Source organism: Suillus subaureus, assembly GCF_016647635.1.
Source record: "Suillus subaureus strain MN1 chromosome Unknown BJ212scaffold_244, whole genome shotgun sequence".
In the NCBI taxonomy this organism is placed as follows: domain Eukaryota; kingdom Fungi; phylum Basidiomycota; class Agaricomycetes; order Boletales; family Suillaceae; genus Suillus; species Suillus subaureus.
Genome location: NW_024538800.1, coordinates 1 through 20,268, shown reverse-complemented (window position 1 = coordinate 20,268; position 20,268 = coordinate 1). Strand labels below are relative to the sequence as shown.

The 20,268-nt window shown below is 44.2% G+C and overlaps 5 protein-coding genes across 5 annotated transcripts; 1 reads left to right on the top strand and 4 right to left on the bottom strand.

Annotated features, from left to right (window-relative positions):
* Positions 1–2,748: 2,748 nt before the first annotated feature.
* BJ212DRAFT_1290243 (uncharacterized protein) lies at positions 2,749–3,000 on the top strand (the record flags this gene model as incomplete). Its single annotated transcript, XM_041332084.1, has 1 exon — positions 2,749–3,000. One exon carries the CDS (start codon positions 2,749–2,751, stop codon positions 2,998–3,000), a length of 252 nt encoding a protein of 83 aa, XP_041185397.1.
* A 6,705-nt stretch (positions 3,001–9,705) lies between these two features.
* Positions 9,706–10,032, bottom strand: BJ212DRAFT_1290244 (uncharacterized protein; the record flags this gene model as incomplete). Its single annotated transcript, XM_041332085.1, has 1 exon — positions 9,706–10,032. A coding segment is annotated over one exon (327 nt), but the record flags the coding sequence as incomplete, so codon positions are not given.
* A 554-nt stretch (positions 10,033–10,586) lies between these two features.
* Positions 10,587–10,949, bottom strand: BJ212DRAFT_1290239 (uncharacterized protein; the record flags this gene model as incomplete). Its single annotated transcript, XM_041332083.1, has 1 exon — positions 10,587–10,949. A coding segment is annotated over one exon (363 nt), but the record flags the coding sequence as incomplete, so codon positions are not given.
* Positions 10,950–14,276: 3,327 nt separating this feature from the next.
* BJ212DRAFT_1489216 (uncharacterized protein) lies at positions 14,277–16,604 on the bottom strand (the record flags this gene model as incomplete). Its single annotated transcript, XM_041341405.1, has 2 exons — positions 14,277–14,622; positions 16,333–16,604. The coding sequence occupies 2 exons, from the start codon at positions 16,602–16,604 to the stop codon at positions 14,277–14,279; spliced, it is 618 nt and encodes a 205-aa protein (XP_041185394.1).
* An 865-nt stretch (positions 16,605–17,469) lies between these two features.
* On the bottom strand, positions 17,470–17,697 carry BJ212DRAFT_1290247 (uncharacterized protein; the record flags this gene model as incomplete). The annotated part of the gene is made up of 1 exon (XM_041332086.1): positions 17,470–17,697. The coding sequence occupies one exon, from the start codon at positions 17,695–17,697 to the stop codon at positions 17,470–17,472; it is 228 nt and encodes a 75-aa protein (XP_041185393.1).
* Between the last annotated feature and the right edge of the window lie 2,571 nt (positions 17,698–20,268).

Below are 20,268 nucleotides of genomic sequence, written 5' to 3'. Positions count from 1 at the left end.
TTGTACATAGCCTCAGACTCTGCTGATTGATCATTCCGTTAGATACCTATAGTATATAACCTCCTGTAAATCTCTGTAACACCTCAGTTCAAATATCATCTTAGTTCTGCTCATTCCTGTCCTCCAGACTTGAGTACCTCTACTCTCATCACCCTCCAAGACTAGGATGATTCCTATAGTCTATCCATATCTGCCTCTGTCCCAACAGTCCCATTACCATTAGTTTCTAGTCTGGACTCATCCAGATTAGCCTTACAATACTTATCCCACATCTGGAGTCATCCAGATCCACTACACTACTCGTCTGACCCTCCAGATGTGTTAGTCTTGCCTTCCTGAATAAGGGTCAATACTCGGGTAAGGGGCACAGCGCATGAGCTGAGGCTGAAGCCCTTTGGATCCATTTAGCCTTGAGTATGACCTTAACACCTGGGAATCAACAAATTCAATGTTTGGCATTTATATCAAGACAGGTATTAAATCTGATCATGAGTAGGCACAGGCAATGTGAGGCACAACAAAATTGGGGGATGGGGATATGTGATTAAGGGCACATACTTGGGAAAGGGGCACAGCATACGAGCTGAGGCCAAGCCCTTGTGATCCAACCCCCTTGAGCACGCGACCTTAACAGAGTCACAGGTTGTAACACTTTGCCATGCCACATACAGAAACAAACTGGCAAAACAAACTGCAAAATAAATGCAGCTGTCCATGCTCTTAGAAAGAGTTGGGGCAGGCTGCCTGAGAAAGCTGTTCTTTGAAATCACTTTTAAACTTCACAACAATGTCGCAAACCTCTGCTCTGGTATGAATCAATGATTGACTTGCATAGAAAGCTCAGTCATTGTGAGCCAAGTACAGAACCTGTCAGGGGGTATTAGCATGGAGATGAGGAAGTAGGTCACCTCAAATAAGGTATGTTCTTCTTGCTTGTCGGTGTTCAAAGTGTTCATGGTGTGATTCTTCATAGCATGGTTAAGTATCCTGCCAATGTACCTTGGGAATTCATCTTCATCATGTATTTCATCCTCCACTAGCTGCTGCTGAATCTCTGACAAATAAGGTTTGAAACAGTATTTAGGATTCTAAACGCTGCAGAAGTCATCCACTTTTTGGATGGCATCAACACACCCACATATAAACCAAAAATGCCATCACAAACGCGGACCCTTGGCTATTCGGATTATCCCCTAATGCATATCTAGTACACTAACCCCCAGACCAGCCCATAAGGCCTTGAGGCACCGCATCTTAACAGTTTTAGCTGTTTGTTTGTGGTATGTAAATAAAGAAATCCTCTCTCTTATCCACTTGGATAACAAAGTCTAGATATGAATGTATCCCAATTTTAGGCTTAATGACCTACTATCAGGTGTAGAATCAATCCACTACTTTTGATTCCACTATCAATGATTTCGCCACAGGACCTTCAAATTCACATTATTAGTCAGGCTCCTCAAAATGTCTAATTTCTCTCTGCACATCGATTGATTGTCAGAGTAACACATTGTCCAAGTTGCACATTCTCTATGACACTCATGCAGTCAATGTAAAGAGAGATAGAAAGGTACTCTCACTTCTTTGATTGGTGGTGTTTCAAGATACATGCAAAAGAATGAGGGAAAGATCACATGTACAAGGTGCCCAATATGCCTCTGCTGTACATGCATCAATGGATCATAGCTGCCTCTCATCATTTCTACACCTTGCATGGGATCTAAAAATTAAACCCAAAATATTGGAATGCTATCACATCAATGTCAAAAAGTACTAAACAAACAGATATGTACATGGAGGAGCATATGATTGACCTGGTATGGAAATAGAGAGAGACAAAATACAGGATATGTGCATTGAGCTATATATATGAGTGAGGTCCAAATACTGAACAAATAAAGTGTGCAGTGCCCTTGGTGCTATTGACTTGGAATTCGCTTAATCTGATCAGACTTGACCCACATGGCTTCTAGATCTGATCACACAATGTCAATGCTGAGTGATTGGAGCATAGGTACTGAGCCATGTGGAATTCAGGGTATCAAGTCATGTGGAACTCTTGGTATGTTTGAAATCTTGCATTCTGCTGAACAAATAGCAGGCGGGTTTCATATAGGAAACCTGAAGATGTACAACTAAGACCTGAACAAGCACTTGCATGGCAGGAAACATTCATGGCTCTTGGCTCTAGCTTTCATGAAGTGGATATTGGTTACAGGTTAGTGGGGTGTTTTGAAAACTATGGCTAGGTGATTGATGTCATGAAGAACCTCACAGCACAACTCGAATGAAATTCTCCTGCTTATCCAATATATGTGTTGTGAACACCAAGGTCATTATTGGATGATGAGATCTAGGTAGGCATATCTACTAGTACTTGCTTGTACTTATCCAGATCAGGATTGGCTGACACTTATCTATCTGTATCCAGTCATCTTTTCATTTCTGTGACATGTTACTGCACAATAATCAAAGTGATTGATCCAAACTTCAATAGGAAACAATGGTGTTTTAAGAATATTAATAACAGGCAAATGTTGCACCATTGCCTGGACCGATGGGATCTGGTGATGCTGTGCAAGTACTCAGGACCACCCAATGCCAGATGCAAGATAGTTGTCAAACTAGGCCAAATTTCAATCTTGTTTCCCAGGTACCTATCATGTCACATCTCTGCTATCTGGATGTTATATTTGGTCAAGGAATATAAAATCTGAACGACTGGTGGGGAATCATGCAAACTCTCAAATGACGGATTTGAATGAGCTCAAATTTGAAGTCCTCTTGGACATCATCAACTCCTCTGCATGCAAAGCAATGGAAGAATACAAGAAAAGCAGACATGGGGTTCCTGGTGCCAACTCAACTACTTTTCACCCCCTCAATCTGGCAACAGACACACTTGCCCTTAGGAAGGCAATCAGGTTGCTTGAAGGTGCATACCATCATCAATTGAGTGTGGTATTGGCTCCTCCACGACACACGGTACATGCATTGTAAGCTATCACCTTTTTTGGTCGTCAGAATGATTGTGAAGTGTCTCCTAAGATTACCCTTAGGACACTGTATCATCTATGGTGGATATTGGATCTGGAATTGGAGGAATTTCCATTCCTCTGGTGAACATGTTTCCTCACCTCAGAATAACTAATCAGGATCTCCCAGGAGTCGTAGAGCAGGCTCAAATATCTGGTCTATGTAATTATTCTAGCAGACAAGCCATTGAAATTTGATTAGGCATGGGAGAAGGATGCTCCTGAGGCAATGCACAATGGGCGTGGAATTCGTGCCATTCACAAGGAGTCACCTGTCATTGGACAGGATGTCTACTACATAAGTGGATAAGTTTGTTCCCATTCAGCTTGATAATCTGATTTAGTTGAGGAACATTCTTCATGACTGGCCCAATGCTGAGTCGATGATGATCCTTCATAATATTCACAAAGTAATGGGACCAAACAGCTGAGTGTTGTTTCATGAGTCAGCTGCAGTTTTAACTGGTGTTTGCTCCAGAATTGATGTTTGTGCTAGATGATTGTGTGCTCTTCCACACAGTCAAAGAGCCTGGCGCAGGAACTATTGAGTTTAGCAAGGTGAGTTTTTGAGTTTAGCCTGATAGCATATTTCTGTATTCATCAGCATAAGGCTCCTGAACCTATGTTATTGAACTTCGGGGCAGGGAATCACACAGTGTACCAACAAGACATGACTATGTGGCTTCTTTTTAATGCCAAAGAGTGAACCTTGAGTGAGTTGAAGATCATTGGGCAAGTTCATTCCATATTTGAATACTTGGCAATGATTGACTCGTTACAATTCACAATTCACAGGGCCAAAGCTGGTCTATTAGTAACCAAGGTTTATGGCCTTGTAGGGAGGATGGTCATAGAGTTCAGAATCATGCAGGACTAATTTTGAACACAATCATGTGGAATATATACTCTCTTAGAGCTCATCTCTGTCAAGAGTATGAGCAGTGGGCTGTCATGCCGAACTCATAACACCTTACCTAATTGCTTCTTGGACTTGTACCAAGTGGCACCCTGAGTAGGACCCCATAACTACTCAACCAACACAGTGCACGACAGTGCCAAAACAGCCTTACAGCGCCAGAGCACTATTCAAACCCTGCATATAAGCATAACAAGATATTGAAACTAATCCATATAATGTCAACAGATCCTCCAGAGAACTTCCAAAACACCAAACAAGCAAGGCCCAAATGCCATGCAGTCACATTCAGGTCATCCAAAAGATCCATCCCGGAACTTATTAATGATCCTGCAATTGCTTCAGAAATCATAGATGAACAAACAGCAAGAATAGCTTTAGAGACCAGGTTATTCATCACCCCAGTGGTGGAAATAACCATAGATACATTAACTACAGCTCTCCTGGACTTCTCAGTTCAAGCACCATCACTAACCCCAATGCACATAGATATAATCCCCACCATTGCTATCCTCTTCAAAACTGATCATGAGCAGAAAGTCAATACAATATCAGAGGTGGTATGCATGTGCCTAGATAAGAGTCTGTGTGGCCACAAAATTTAGGCCGACTCAACTTGAGAAATTTGCCTCTAGATTTGCTTTGTCATCTAAGCTCTGTGTGACATCAGTGTGACAATCAATAATCAAGAGATAATGAACAGTCAACATGCCAGCAACTCGAACTCAGACTAGATCTTCAAGGTCCAGGGTTAATACCCACTCAAAATTCAGTGGTGTCCTCTCCCTGCCTTCATATACATCCATGGCAAAAAAAAGCAACAGATGAGAAGAAGTGGGGTGAATCAGTGGGCCAGGAAGGTAAAAGATGTAACTGGTCAAGTGCTGATGAGTTACGTCTCCTCGACTATGTTACCACCCATAAAGCAAAAGGGGGTGATGGACTCAATTTTGATAAGACATTTTGGACGCAGGCTGCCGCCGATGTAGTGCACACCACCACAATTGGTGCAGTGAAAACAGCTGAGGTGTGTCAACAGAAATGGTCTAGGGTATTTTTTTTGGCACTCCCTCTGTCCTCCTATCTTACTAAAATAATTCAAGATGTGTGCCACCTATTCAGTTGTCAACCGGGTTGCGAACTTTTCCGGAATTTCATGGAGCCATGAGCTTGGCGCCAACATCACACCTGAGTCTGAGTCTGTTTGGGTGGATCTCGTTAGAGTAAGTTCTATCTACTGTTCTTACTAGTACACCTCCCCATCCCCCAAGCATCCATGACAACCACATTCAACTACCAAGGTGTCGACTGGGATGAATTCTGTGGCACTCTCAACAGGAACCTAGCCAAATTCTCAGACCCAATAACCATCACGACAGAGGAGCAATTCCAAGCTGCTGCTGCTAACCTCAAAACTGCTATCAGTCAAACCATCAAGCAGAAAGTTCCAAAAATGAGGCAAAGTCTGCATGTGAAGAGGTGGTGGATGAAAGAACTAACTCTGATGCTGAAACAGAAAAACAAGCTAAGTGACATCTCTTACAGAATGAGAGGACTACCTGAGCACCCTAGCCATGAAGAACACCCCAACAATCAGTACACACAGCAAACCAATACATAAAACCCCCTATGGTGATGGAGGAAGATCTAGTGTCCCAGTCCTCAAAATTAAGAATGAGGAAGGCGATCTGGTCGAAGTTATCACTAATGACGAGAAGAGCAAAGCCCTTGCTAACACGTTCTTCCCACCACCCCCAGATAACAGTTCAGTCCCACCGGACTACAACTATCCATACCCAGTTGCCTCCTTCACAATGATCACGGAAGAGCAAATCACAAAAGCGATAGACAACACCAGCTCTTACAAAGCACCAGGTCCAGATGGAATATGCAACATTGTCTTCAAATGGGCATCAGCTATACTGACCCAACACCTCAAACACCTATTCAACACTGTCTTTGCTCTTGGCACCTACTACAATCTATGGTGCGAGTTCACCACAGTAGTCCTTAAAATACCAGGAAAAGCAGACTACATGACCCCCAAGGCATACCATCCCATCACTCTGATCAATACAATGTGTGAGCTACTAACAGCAATCATAGCTGAACGAGTCTCAGACCTAGTGGAACACCACGATCTTCTACCCAACACCCACTTTGGAGGATGACCAGGACGAACAACAACTGACTCACTACACCTCTTAGAAGTAACAGTCAAGAATGCATGGCACAATGGTAAAGTAGCATCAATCCTCTTTCTCAACATTGAAGGTGCATTCCCCAACATGGTTACGGATCAGCTGGCTCACAACATGAAGAAATGATGCTTACCTCCAGAAATAGTTCAATTCACCATCCACATGCTATCAGGATGCAAGATGCAGCTGAAATTCAATGACTTGACATCAGACTGGATACATGTATGCAATGGAACTCAAAGTTCGTGATATCCTTTGGTTATGGATGTGAGTAGAACGAACCATCTCCAAGGCTGGTGTCTGAAGAGAAGGTATGTTGGCATCCCATCGAGCTTCTACATCATCCCATAACACAAGGTCAGGCTTTGGCACAACTTCTTCATCTTTCACAGGGCGTGTAGCATTTCCTGCACTCCACAGGCGTGGCACTGGATTGGTCTCCTGGACTTCTGCACAAGTGCGAAACATATAACATGGAAAAACATCGCAAAGACTCCCTCAAACAGTGGTGATGGTGCATTGTCATCATTGTCCACTGGCTGTGACCCAGAGGTTATTTCATCCTCCAAGGGCAAGCTACCACTCAAGCTACCTCTACCTCCAGACTCAGACTCCACACTTGCCATGGCACCCTGCTCCTGCCCATCTCCACTGGCAAGACTCCCATCACCAGTGAGCAGCCATTGCTCAACCCAATCATGGTGTGATTTCGGGAGCAGCCAGTTCCACTGGCACTGATATTTGTTGTATAGGTGAACTAGGTCATTTTTGACTGTTGTGGCAAACTTTCTGTGAAGTCTGTTGTCCTGATAGCAAATTTTATGTAATGGGACCTATAGCTCTGTCACATCTGGGAGTTGAAAGGTAAATGATTTAAATATCTGTGACAGCATATAACTGAGCTCCACATTGTCATTTGGTGGTAATGATTTGTGCAAGATTACGCGATTGAGCTTAAGAGCAGTGAGTTTGTCCAGTGTAGGTATGTCATTGACAACGGGTGCCAACATCAGTGATGTAAGCTTCATCCCATAATCTATAGTTTTACCATGTTCCACAGGTGCCATGACTGCATGCAAGAGGGAACAAAGATGTCATTTCAACAGGTACATATAATCTATCTCTACATGGTACTCATGTTTTTAGGGTCTGAAAGTGTTGCTTATTAGGTATGAACTCAGTGCAATATTAAACTGACAGTGCAAAAAAGGTGTTTTTGTCCCAAAAATAGTTTAGCCAAAACTCTGTTGCATGCTCCATGCTATTGTAGGCAGTGAAATGTGTGTCCGCAGTGGCGCTGAATCAAGGCACAAGATGGACAGGTGCTCTTAGCTGAGAGACCGGAATGAAATCCCCCATCTGAATGCCATTAGAGCGCATCGATCTTTTCAGCACATGTGCCTGAGTAGTTGGATCACATTCACTAGAAATATCAAATCATTGGACATAAGTGATGAACTGATCTTTCCATGGCCATAGCATGCCATGTTTGCCAATAGGCCATACAAGAAGTCTGATTTGGGCAACATAGTGACCTGCAGAGCTCATTCTTTAGTACATAGTGAATGTTGCAATGAGACAGAAAGAGCACACCTGAGAGATCACTAGTAGGCCACAAATGGTCTGCATTGGTCTGGATAATGACTGTGTCATAACAGCCTGAAGTCCAGAGACCACTAGGTGGTACACAGTTTAATGTCTGAGCTGGGTGAACAATTGTGAGCATGGTGAAAGTTTGTTTCTTGTAAATGGATTTTGAACCACACTTGGAGCTTATTGAATGGAAGTTCAGCATTGGGTCCAGCTCTTCTGGGACCACCAATTGCGTGAACACAATATCCAGATGTCACCTCATGGTAAAGAAAATCAGTGAGAGCTGGTTGAAGGTCTGGTAGATTGAACATAATGGCAACTTCATCCACACTGATAGTCCTAATAGAAGGATCATATGGGAGATGGAGTATTGTCTTAGTACTTGTGTCTGTAGTCATTAACTTTGCATAGTAGTCATTCATTTGCATGATAATCATATTAATGACTGAGACCAATCAAAAATACTACATGTGAGTACAAGGTAGTTGCTTTGATGCTGGAACAAACTAACAACAACTGATATCCTGCTAGTGACCAATCTGTGCATTGCTAAATAGCACATGCTATTGATCATAACAGTGAGTGTTGTAACATCTACCTGCTCAACAAGTTTGACTAACTGAATATGCCCAAAGCGTGTTCTGAATGGTGGTACTGTTGCCACTTCAAGCCTCTCACCGTCCATTGCAAATTTTCCCCTGAACAAGGCTATTCCCCTCCTCCTTTGACACAGCATCAAGTGTTCTCATGTGACACAGATTCATTGTTGCCTGATGCCGTAGAACAAATTCCGCCAGTGGTTCCTTTGCCCTCCAAGATTCTGAAGCCACAAGGAGAGGTCTCCCATCTCAGTCAGGGCAGATATAATTTACAGGAGACACTTGGCTGGCCTGCATCTGAGTATGAAGAAACTTGTGTGCATTTTTGTTTTGTCTGTCCCATCTAGTTTCTGTTCAAATCGTTTTCATGCAGGCTTTTGTTTCACAACTAGCCCATGAATACCTCAAAGTGCACAAGTCATGGAGGCTCCAAGCACAGCCGCAGTTAGTTATTGTCTATGCAGAGGTGGGTTCCAGTCTTATCGACAGTGTCCATCACTCATTTCATGTAGGTGCAGAAACAATATCCTATCCTTGAGTATTGCTATTGGTCTTGCTGATGACAGTTGTTCTCCTCAGGAATCATTTTTTACAGACCATGCATGTCATGATTAGTGTCACCAGATGATGGATTACCAAAGTCCTATGAGATAAGTTAGTTGAAGAAGTCCTGTGAATCAGCCAAAATAACTAACTCAGTTCATTGGCTTTAGCACCAATTCAGATGTTCCCCAAGGCATCAACACAGCATGACAAAGTTCACTCGTGCACACTGGAACAATATCCAGTTGACTACTTTGAGTATGCTTCCATATCTGTGGGCCAAAGTCTTTGTAAGCTAAAAAGGGATCTTTGTACCCTGCAGGCACTGATGAGTAACCTCTGATTGCCATGAAGTAAACCTGATCATGATCTTGCCCTGCAGAGAATATGTGCTCAATGATGCCAGGCATGCATTTTTTGGATGTATTCAGGAAGAACACACGACTATCTGGAGTGGAATAGTTACAACTGGAATATTGCAACCCTCCTACATCCAGTCGTTTGTACTCCATGATATAGTCATTCCCATTGAGGTGAGTCACTGCCTTATCCAAGATGTGTCAAAGATTGCCAATGTCTGTACAAAATCCTTCTGTGAAAGGAGGGCAGCATTGCTGCAGGATTTCAACTGCTTTGTTGACAACATCAGGTGCTTCAGGCTCTTGCAGCAGCACAGAATGTCTCTAGCATAGTTGTTTCCAATTCCCCTGCAGAGCCCTATTCAATATGCTTCTCTGAATTTCCATTCTATGCTCACCAATTTTATGGTTCATATTGGTCTTCTGTAAACCACCAATTATTCTTTCAAAGAGAAACATTCACCAGCCGTGCATTGGTCTGTATCTCAGAAGGAACTCGTGTAGGTGGAGGCATGCGTGGTGGTTAGGACAGAAAGAATGGCCTGGAAAGACATCTTGAATGCACTCCAGATAGGTCTTCATGTATTTTCCATATTGCTGAGTGTGATGTGGGGATGTTATGTGAGATGTTCCCCATTGTATTGCCATTGCTAGCAGCATAGTGCTATGAGCTAATTTTGGCTTCCGTTCATCTCCATCATATTTCATCCCCAAAAGTTTTACGAGCATCACCAGTAAGTCAAATTCAATTGCCATCTCCCATTGTTCTGCCTTGAGCTTACCATTTCACAGGTCACATAGATTTTGTTGTAAAGGCTCTGCAGCACCACACAAGTATTGATTCTATGTAAAAATGAGTTTAATGTAGTCATAAACATGTACATATATAACAAGATGGTGTGCTAATAATTATGTTTTATTGAGAAATTGTGTAGTGTGCAGCACTGTACAGCACTGTACATGAGGGGACCCGCTGTAACACTGTGATTGCTGTGCAGCATTGTGCAGCACTGCACATAGGGTTAGGGTTTTGCTGATGTGTGAGTTCAAACTTGCACAAACCTAACTCTCAGTGCTGTGTCACTGTGTTGACAGCCTTCCAATGTTCAAGAGAATACTCAAGCATATTGAAAGTCAAGTTCCAGCAGGTTGATACATCTCACAGCATATTAGTCTTTGTCATGTGCAAGTCACCAAGAATCTCATGCTAGGCAGGGAGCAGGACTGTTGTGGAATGTATGAGCTTGTAGCTGAGCTTGAGCAGCTGGATGGATTCTTTAGTTTAAAGGTGCACATGTATGTTTTTGTATACTTACCTTCAGGAGTACTAATTTGACCAGTCATATTTTTTTTTGTAGTTTGTTGTGCTCATCTGCTGGCAACAATTCAACATCATCCACCCAGCCTTCATCATTGTCTATCAATTCATTGTCCAAGTCTTGAGAAATGATTACATCTTCTTCATTCTCATCATTTGTCCTCAGCTCATCAATTTCATTTGCAACCTCCTTTCCATACAAGGCTTTATTGGCTTCTTTCTTTGCCACATCAAAATCATGAATGAGGGACTTTGCTACAAGATTGACAGTGTGCAGAAAACACTGTGTATGACTTGCACTCCCTGCAAACTCAGGCACCAATATGGCAAGATCCTTGATCATAACATTGTTGTTAGACATGTTATCACATGTAATACTCAGAATCTATGGCTTGTGACATTAGTTGGTAAATCCTTTCATTATTTTTAGACTGCTGTAGAGACTTGCACCTTTGTATGCCCATAGAGCCCTATATTGTGATGTATCTGCATACAGTTCACAGCATGAACTTGTGGCATCATTCCCTATATCATTCCCTCACTCAGCCTATATGTGTGTGACTTTCCCATGCATTGTGCAACATGCGCACTACTCTCCTGTGACACTTTCCCATGCGCATCCCACACGCTTTCCCACGCCTCATCACCCATCATCCAGGAGCATCCATCCATTGTCCAGTGAGTCTTCCTGGTACATTTTTGCATTTATCCTTATCATGACACGATATTCCATCATGGACCCTTACTTACATATACCTTCTTCATTCCTGCACCTTACTCGCATCAACTCTGCATCATGGGAACATGCTTAGTCGGCTTCTGCATGTTAGCATTTGCATTTTTGATGGCTTAGTTAGTTCCCAGTTAGCATCACTTAGCATCCCTCAGCATAGTTTATGCATTTAGAGCCATAGTCAGTAGCTATTGGCAATCACGTCCTATCACCATCGCATTTATCATTCTCGTGCCCATCAGTATCAGCCATCATTCACCCTTAGTCTTCATCGCATTCCTAGCCCTTTTGTCACATCCCACAATCTGGACCCACATTCCATAATATTCCCATGCCTTCCGAGCCTATGTGTGGACCCCATTTCATATCCAACTCGTTCCCAGTTCTCCCTCCACTCTACTGCCCTACACCTCAGCAGGATCAGCTCCACTGTGGAATTACCCCTGAGCTCCAGACCATTGGATCTCCACTGCTAGCCTGATCCATACCCCCCTATCCCATCCACCCTATGCACACTCCATCCAGCAAGGCATCCGGACTTCACCTCATCTCAGATTCCAGACTACATCCACCTCCTCATATCCCAGTCCTGTATCTACCTCATCTTCCAAATCCCCAGATCTCCAGACCTCCAGATATTAACTCCAGACCTATTCCCACCCTCTGTCCAATATCCTGCACCTATCCCCATTTAGGCATCTCTGCCTTTCTGGCTTTCAGTTACCTCTTATTCTGTCTTGCTTATTGATTCTTGTATGAGTCTTTATCTCTAAGTTCATTTACTTATGTTCTGTCTTACTTACCAATGTGTTTCCACATGCTCGTACATAGCCCTGCTCCTTTGCTTACTGATACCCTCAGATATTCTCCAGTATATAACCCCTGTACATACTCCTGTAGTTTCCTCAGTTCAAATATCATCTTAGACTTTGCTCTACTTGCCCAATCCTCTCTCAGACTTTGGTCCACCTAAGTCTGTCCTATCCATCAGGCCTAGGGATTGATTCCCTAGGCTGGAGCTTTGCCTTTCTGGCACTTACCCTCTTTCTGGACTTAGGTCCAATCCCTGTCTCTCTGACTCTACCTTAGGATAGTCTACCTCTGTTTGTTTCTATATTGGACTTCATCTGATGCAGCCCCTATTCCTTCCAGACCTCCGGGTGTCCTGTCCTTTGGACATCCTGTCCTCCATCCCTCCATACTTCCTGTCCTTCGTCCCTCTGGACATCCTGTTTCCTGTAGAAGTATTGCTTTGCAGTGGGAACTCTCCTGAGCACTTCCTGTATTCCTCCAGAAGTCCTCCGGACTTTGTCAGACCATCATTGGACTTCCTCTGAAATGAAGGGCACATACTCAGGTAAGGGGCACAGCGTACAAGCTGAGGCCAAGCCCCTCTGAGTCGGTCTCTCTTTTCACTTTGAGCAAACTGGTTCTTGATACCTTTGCACACTTTCACCTATTAGTGTGCAACTTTCCCATGCTTTGCACACCTTCGCCTTCATGTACACAACTTTCCCACACTTCACACGACCTGTGGATGTGTTGCACTTGCTTCCCCTTGGGTCAAATGCACTTGCCTTTGTGAAGTATAGCAGCCTAGGCAGAGCTGAGATGACCACCTATATACTCTGACTTGGTATTCCTTGTAGAGCCATAGCTGAGTAGTTGATTCCTTCACTGCTACCTTTTCTGATATCCCAAATTCCTTTAGCATGCTTGCAAAAACAGCTGCAAGCTCCTTGCCAGTATGTAACTGTGTGTGTTACCATGTCAAGGTATATCCAGTCTGAGTAAGTCATTTCCATACTGTTGCAACCTTGACAATATCTAATGGGAAGCTTAGAGGGACACCTTGGTGCTCCAGGTGGACTGAGAATGCCATGAGTGCACAGTGGTTCATCAACATCCATCCATCAGTGGTAAAGTTCATTTTACCATCATATTCCTTGTCAGTTGGGTTAGTTTTAGTATAATCAAATGCGAAGAAACTAACCTGCAACATTCCAGCAATCCATTGGTGTGTACACACAAATACAAGTTTGACATTATGTGCAACAGTTGTTGGGGAAGGTATGTGATACTCTAGCCTTCCAGTTTTCATCAACAACTGAAATCCTTTGTCCTTCACAATCTCAAATGGCTGCAGGCTTTCTGACACCCAGCAGGCTATTTTGGCTCTGCAACATTGTCAGTTTCCTGGTAGCATCTATTGCAGGCTCAATTACATACTTTGTCTCAGTGCATGTATGCTGATGGTGAGAGCATGTAACCTTCCCCTTCCCCTTATGTTTGAAAGACTCTGTGATTGACCCATCTCATAGGATACCTGTAACAATCTTTGTCCAGACCTCATTTGCATCTTTCACATTATCAGCAGCCATCAGTGTGGCATTCCCCCAGCAGGACTTAACATGTTTCCTCATGTTGCCTGTCGATCACACATCTTTTTTGTCAAGGAATCATTGAATGGTTGTTTTGCATCCACATGCACCACATTTAAATTCATGGGCACAGCCTCCATTAATTTCAACAATGCAAGGAGTAGGCTCAAAGAAGGCATACACAGGTGAGATCCATTCTTTCATTGGTCATTCTATGCTTTTGTTAACAAAGTGATTTAAATTAATTTATCTGTCTTACTTAGCTCATTATCTGGAGTCTCGATGTCTGGATTTGATTCCCACTCTGGTGTATCATTTTCATCTTTGCTTTTGTCCTCAACCATGATTGCATTCTCATGAATTTCTGCTTCTGATTCAATTTGAACAGTACAGTGTGCCTGCACTGGAGGCTTTGGTAACACTGCAGGGAGTGGAGGTGCCATGTTGTTTGACCATATATCTTCAGCAGGCCAATTCAATTGGGTAGGTTTGACTTTTTTTGATTGTGTTAAGAACCATGCTCAAAGGAGAGAGAGACTGACTCAGAGGGGCTTGGCCTCAGCTCATACACTGTGCCCCTTACCTGAGTATGTGCCCTTCATTTCAGAGGAAGTCCGATGATGGTCTGATGAAGTCCAGAGGACTTCCAGAGGCTGGCTACTCTGGTGGAGAGGACAGGATGTCTGGGGGTCCAGAGGTCCGGAGGACAGGACATGGAGGTATGGAGGATGGAGTGTCTGAAGGTATGGAGGGTGGGATGTCTGAAGGTACAGAGGGTGGGACGTTCAAAGGTACGGAGGGCGGGACGTCCAAAGGACAGGATGCCTGGAGGTATGAGGGACAGGACATCCAGAGGTACAGAAGACAGAAGGTCTGGAGGTCCAGAAGGAATAGGGGCTACATCAGACAAAGTCTGATGTAGAAGCAAATGGAGGTAGACTACCCTAAGGTAGAGTCAGAGGGACAGGAAGTGGACCTAAGTCTGGAAAGAGGGTAAGTGCCGGAAAGGCAAGACTCTAGCCTAGGGAAGCAATCCCTAGACTTGGGACAGAGACATAGGGGACAAATCTGAAGGTCCAGAATTCCAGCCTAGGGAATCCTTCCCTAGGCCTTATGGAAAAGGACGAGACTCAGATGGACCGAAGTCCGGAAGATGATTGGCAAGTAGAACAGGATCTAAGATGATATTCAGACTGAGGACTCTACTGTAGTTGTACAGGGGTTATATACTAGAGGCTCTCTGAGAGGATCAGTAAGCAAAGGAGTAAGGCTATGTATGAGCATGTGGAAACACATTGGTAAGTAAGACGGAACATAAGTAAATGAACTCGGAGATGAAACTAGTACAAGGATCAATCAGCAAGATGGAAACAGAGATAACCGAGAACCAGAAAGGGGGAGATGCCTAAATGGGGATAGGCGCAGGATCTCAGATGGAGGGTGGGAATAGGTCCGGAGATAGTACAGTTAATATCCAGAGGTCCAGAGATCTGGGGATCCAGAAGGCAGGGCAGAAACAGGACTGAGATATGTGAGGTGGTGGATGTAGTCCGGAATCCAAGAAGAGGTAAAGTCTGGATGTCTTGCTGGACGGAATGTGCATAGGGTGGACAGGATAAGGGATCCAGGAATGAGTCAGATATGGGCTCCGGAAATAGGTCTGGAAAGCGTGGGAATATGATGGGATCTATGTCTGGCATACGGGATATGACAGATTGCCTAGGTGCCAAGCTTGCCTGACTCGTATCAGTCTTCCTTTTCTTTGATGAGTCAGTGAGCTTCTCTTCAATAGCTGCCTTGGCCTTATCAGTTACTTTGGAAACTTGGCAGGCAGTTTGTGAGAACATATTGAGTTGCATGACAAGGATGTATCAGGGTGTGTTGAGGATGTCATAGTGCATGGTTTAGTTTGAAACACTGTACAGTTAAGCATTGCTGAGTTCATGTTTATGTTTAGTACTAGTGATATGTAACATCATTTCATGTGTCAACCTGAGCCAAGGTTATGGGTGAGGGTACAGGTGGCACAAGGTCAGGCCCACATCCACACCCACCACCCACACAGGTTTTCAAAACCTGTGCATATGCCTACAAACAATGCAGAAAAGCATACATTGTCTGCCAGTGCAGGGTGCTCAATAAGGTATATCTTGATTTTGTTGGTCAGCAAAGCAATTGTGTTCTTTTTTCGATGGCAAGTCCAAGAGCTTGCATGATAATGTTTAAGCTTGTATGAGGAAAGTGAATCCACAACCCACACTGGACCCCTTTGCTCAGAGTTGGGGAATGGACACCCCTGCCCCAAGCACACCTCATATTTTGCCCAAGATTCAAGCAGATTTGCCAGTATGAGTGGTTCAGCAGAACTAAAACTCCACTACAGCAGACTCAGCTTAGTGACAGGCAGATGTGATTTTTGGCTCTGTCACACCTCAACAAGGATCTCAATCATTTCCTGACTACTGTAGAGATACACACTTAGCTTCATCACAGGGTCACACATCCAACAAATCAAAGCTATTTTGTGTGACAGTCACATGAAATTGAACTTGTCAAAGGTAAATTGTGACATATGGTAAAACATGAAAAAAGCATAGATTATGGGTCAATGTTTCCAAAAAAATTTGTACTGCATATTTTCCATGTGTCTGCACTTTCCACAACCAAAAATCTCCTCATCACCTTCAGTGGCGGAAGCTGCGAGCTCTTGGTTATAACTTTCTGCCTTGTTGCAAGCTAGCAGATTGCCAGAATCATCAGTACTGTAGCCATGAGGGACTGACCCTCCTGATGTCATGTGAATTAGTACAGCATCAACAGGAACATCACAAGGGTTGAGTTCAATGTCTGCAGCATGTGCAAATGGTGGCTTGACCTCATCTAGTGCCAACTTGGATTGAGGTTTTTCAACCTTGTATTGAGCCATCTTGATTCAGTCCCATGTCTCAACATCATTCTTCTCCACGTCACACAGTGCTTGAAGAGCTTCACGGCTGGTAAGGTTCTCAAAGGAGAGATTGAATGAGGTGCTGGCCTTACATTGAAAACATGCCTGAATGGGTCAGTGCCATTGGTGAGGGATATGAGGATGATGTACTTACTTGTCTAACAATGTCAGGCTTGTTAATGGCATGATAGCCACTGATAAGCTAGTGCAGTGATCTATCATGCAGTGTGGGCAATGTTGTGTCAAGTCAAATGACAGTGGCGGCATCATTTTTCTTCAGCAATGACAAAGACTTGTCAACAATGTCAGCATGCTGCAAGTGCTTGACAGTGAGCTTGAATAGGCGCTGGATACCAACATCACATGGTTGGGCAATGCCCATGCAACCACCAGGGACAAAGTGATACTTGATTCATGAGTAATGTTGATCAAGCCAAGTGTGAAACTGAATAGACTTGTGGACCGACCAAACATCCAGGTGTAAGATACACTCTTGATCATCAGGTGCACTGACAAGCTCCTTCTGTCTTGTCCAGTAAGGGACGAGGACATCATGAACATAGTCACACATAAGCTCAAACGTCAACCAGTACATGTCAGTATTCAAAAAGCACAGCTTGAAGCCTAAGCGCTGTGCTTCCTTGAATTGTGGTGTGCTTTTTGTGGGGAGGGAGCATGTAGTTTTGCTGCAATAAATGACCTGAAATGGGAAAGCATCACCAGAGGCAGATATACTGACCACCACAGTGAATGCTCGCTTCTCCTCCTGTCCAATAACCGCAACTTGCTTAGAACCAACTTCTTCATACGTAGTGGTGTTTGCAGGTTGATACACAATATTTGTCTAGTTGATGTTAACGTAGAAACAAGCATGAAAAATGGCGCAGTTCCAAATAGTTAAAGTCAAACAAAGGAATTGGTCCAGACAAAGTTGGTCAGCATTGGAAGGGGTTTTCTGAGCAGCATGAGTTGCACAATGAAACAACCAATTGAGATTTGCAGCTATGAACTTCTTGACCCAAGGCTCTGTACATTGAAAGCATGAGCCATCCTTTGCAACAGCCTCTGTCATATCCCACAATCCGGACCCACATTCCATCATATTCCCACGCCTTCCAAGCCTACATCCGGACCACACTTCATATCCAACTCATTCCCAGAACCCCTTCCACTGTGTGCTCCACACCTCAGCAGGATTGACTACGCTCCAGATTTACCCCTGAGCTCCAGACCATCGGATCTCCACTGCTAGCCTGAACCATAACCCCCTGTCCCATCCACCCTATGTACACTCCATCCAGCAAGACATTCAGACTTCACCTCGTCTCGGATTCCAGACTCTATCCACCTTCTCATATCCCGGTCCTGTATCCACCTTGTCTTCTGGATCCCCAGATCTCTGGACCTCTGGATATTAACTCCAGACCTATTCCCACCCTCTGTCCAATATCCTGTGCCTATCCCCATTTAGGCATTCTCTGCCTTCCGGCTTTCAGTTACCTCTTGTTCCATCTTGCTTATTGATCCTTGTATGAGTCCTCATCTCCAAGTTCATTTACTTATGTTCCAACTTACTTACTAATGTGTTTCCACATGCTCATACATAGCCTTGCTCCTTTGCTTACTGATCCTCTCAGATATTGTTCAGTATATAACCCCTGTAGATACTCCTGTAGTTCCTCAGTTTGAATATCAACTTAGACTTGCCCAATCTTCTCTCAGACTTTGGTTTACCTAAGTCTGTCCTACCCATCAGGCCTAGGGATTGATTCCCTAGGCTGGAGCTCCACCTTTCCAGCACTTACCCTCTTTCCAGACTTAGGTCCAATCCCTGTCCCTCTGACTCTACCTTAGGGTAGTCTACCCCTGCTTGTTTCTACATCGGACTTCATCCAATGTAGCCCCTATTCCTTCCAGACCTCCGGATGTCCTGTCCTTCAGACATTCCGCCCTCCTAACCCTTGGACATCCTATCCTCCTGTCCTTCAGACATCCTACCCTCTGTACCTTCAGACATCCTGTCCTTCGTACCTCTGGACATCCTGTCCTTCTGTCCTCCGTCATCCTGCCCTCCTGCCCTCCTGTCCTCCTGTCCTCTGGACCTTTGGACCTCCTATCCTTCCATCCTGTTTCCTGTAGAAGTATTACCTTGTAGTGGGAACTCTCCTGAGCACTTCCTGTATTCCTCTGGAACTCTCCTGCGCTCCTCTGGATGTTTCCTGTGCTCCTCTGGAAGTCCTCTAGCGCTCTCCAGCAGAGTAGCCAGCCTCCAGAAGTCCTCCGGACTTCATCGGACCATCATTGGACCTGATATGAAATGAAGGGCACATACTCGGGTAAGGGGCACAGCGTATGAGCTGAGGCCAAGCCCCTCTGAGTCAATCTCTCTCCCCCTTGAGCAACATGGTTCTTAACAGCCTCAAAGACCTCAGGACAAGAGACAGTGAGGCAGGCAATGATTACGCTATGACAATGCCTGGTGTCTAAAGCTACACCAACAGTGCACAGAGCATGCAGGTCTTCCATGATGGTCTTGACAACATTAGAATGCTTTGAGAGGATACCAGGTGGTATTGCCTTCACTAACAGAACATTGCCCTTCTGAACATAGGCAAGCACATTGGCATGCCATGCTGGTCATGTCCTGCTATGGTCTATTCAGCTTCCTATAACTTGCACATGGATCCCACCAAAGCGAGTGGGGTCAATTCATTTAAGCTCACACTTGATCTGCACTGGTGACATCCCATGGCCAACACGGAGAGTGGCCATCTCGATAGTTAGCCATAACAAGGGACTTTGCCAGTTGACATGCAAAGCATCTGTATCCTCCTGCTTGCACTTCTGGCCAAGGTTCCATGTCCACTTGCTACAAGCATGCCTTTGCAATTGGCAATATGGACATGACACCTCTGCAATAGTGATTACTGGTGGCTGAGCCTGAGGATTGCTGTCATGAAGAATAGAACCAATGGCAGGTTTCTGATGACAAAACATGTGAGCCATTAGGATGACTCAGAGTGAAAAGAAGACAAATGCTCACCTGCTTAGCAGCCTTTTCACATGCTTGCTGGTTTCTCTTTCACTCAGCTGCTCTTTCGCACTTGCAAGTAGCCTTCTCAAACTTATCAAATCCTTGCTGATAACGGTCCCACTCCTAATCTCTGAGCTCCCAAGCAAAAGGCTTCCAAGCATGTTGTAGATGCTCCTTGTGTGATACTTTTGGGAAGAACTTAAACAGACCTCTGTTTTGGTCTGCATCAGTTGTATGGAGGTCAACTTTTGTTTTGATGGATGATGGCTGGGTGGGAAGGGCAGGAAGGGCAGGAAGGGTGGGCTGAGTCTCTTCACCTCAAGATCACATCCGCTCTCCATATCTGAGGAACTCTCTTCTGGCTTGAAGTCACCACCATCGTCCACGTCTGAACTATCTGTGCATTGCCAGAAAACTGATAGCCATAAAATCACTGTTCAATCAACAATGTCGCAATCAGTTAGCATGAGATGTCCATACCTCAAGATGATCATAAGCAAGATCCAGAAATTCCTCCATGCGAGGGAGAATGCTCTGTTGTTGTTGAACAAAGGGTCACCGAACACAGTGTGCGATGGTGTTGATGGCTGCAATTCCGCACAAAAATGA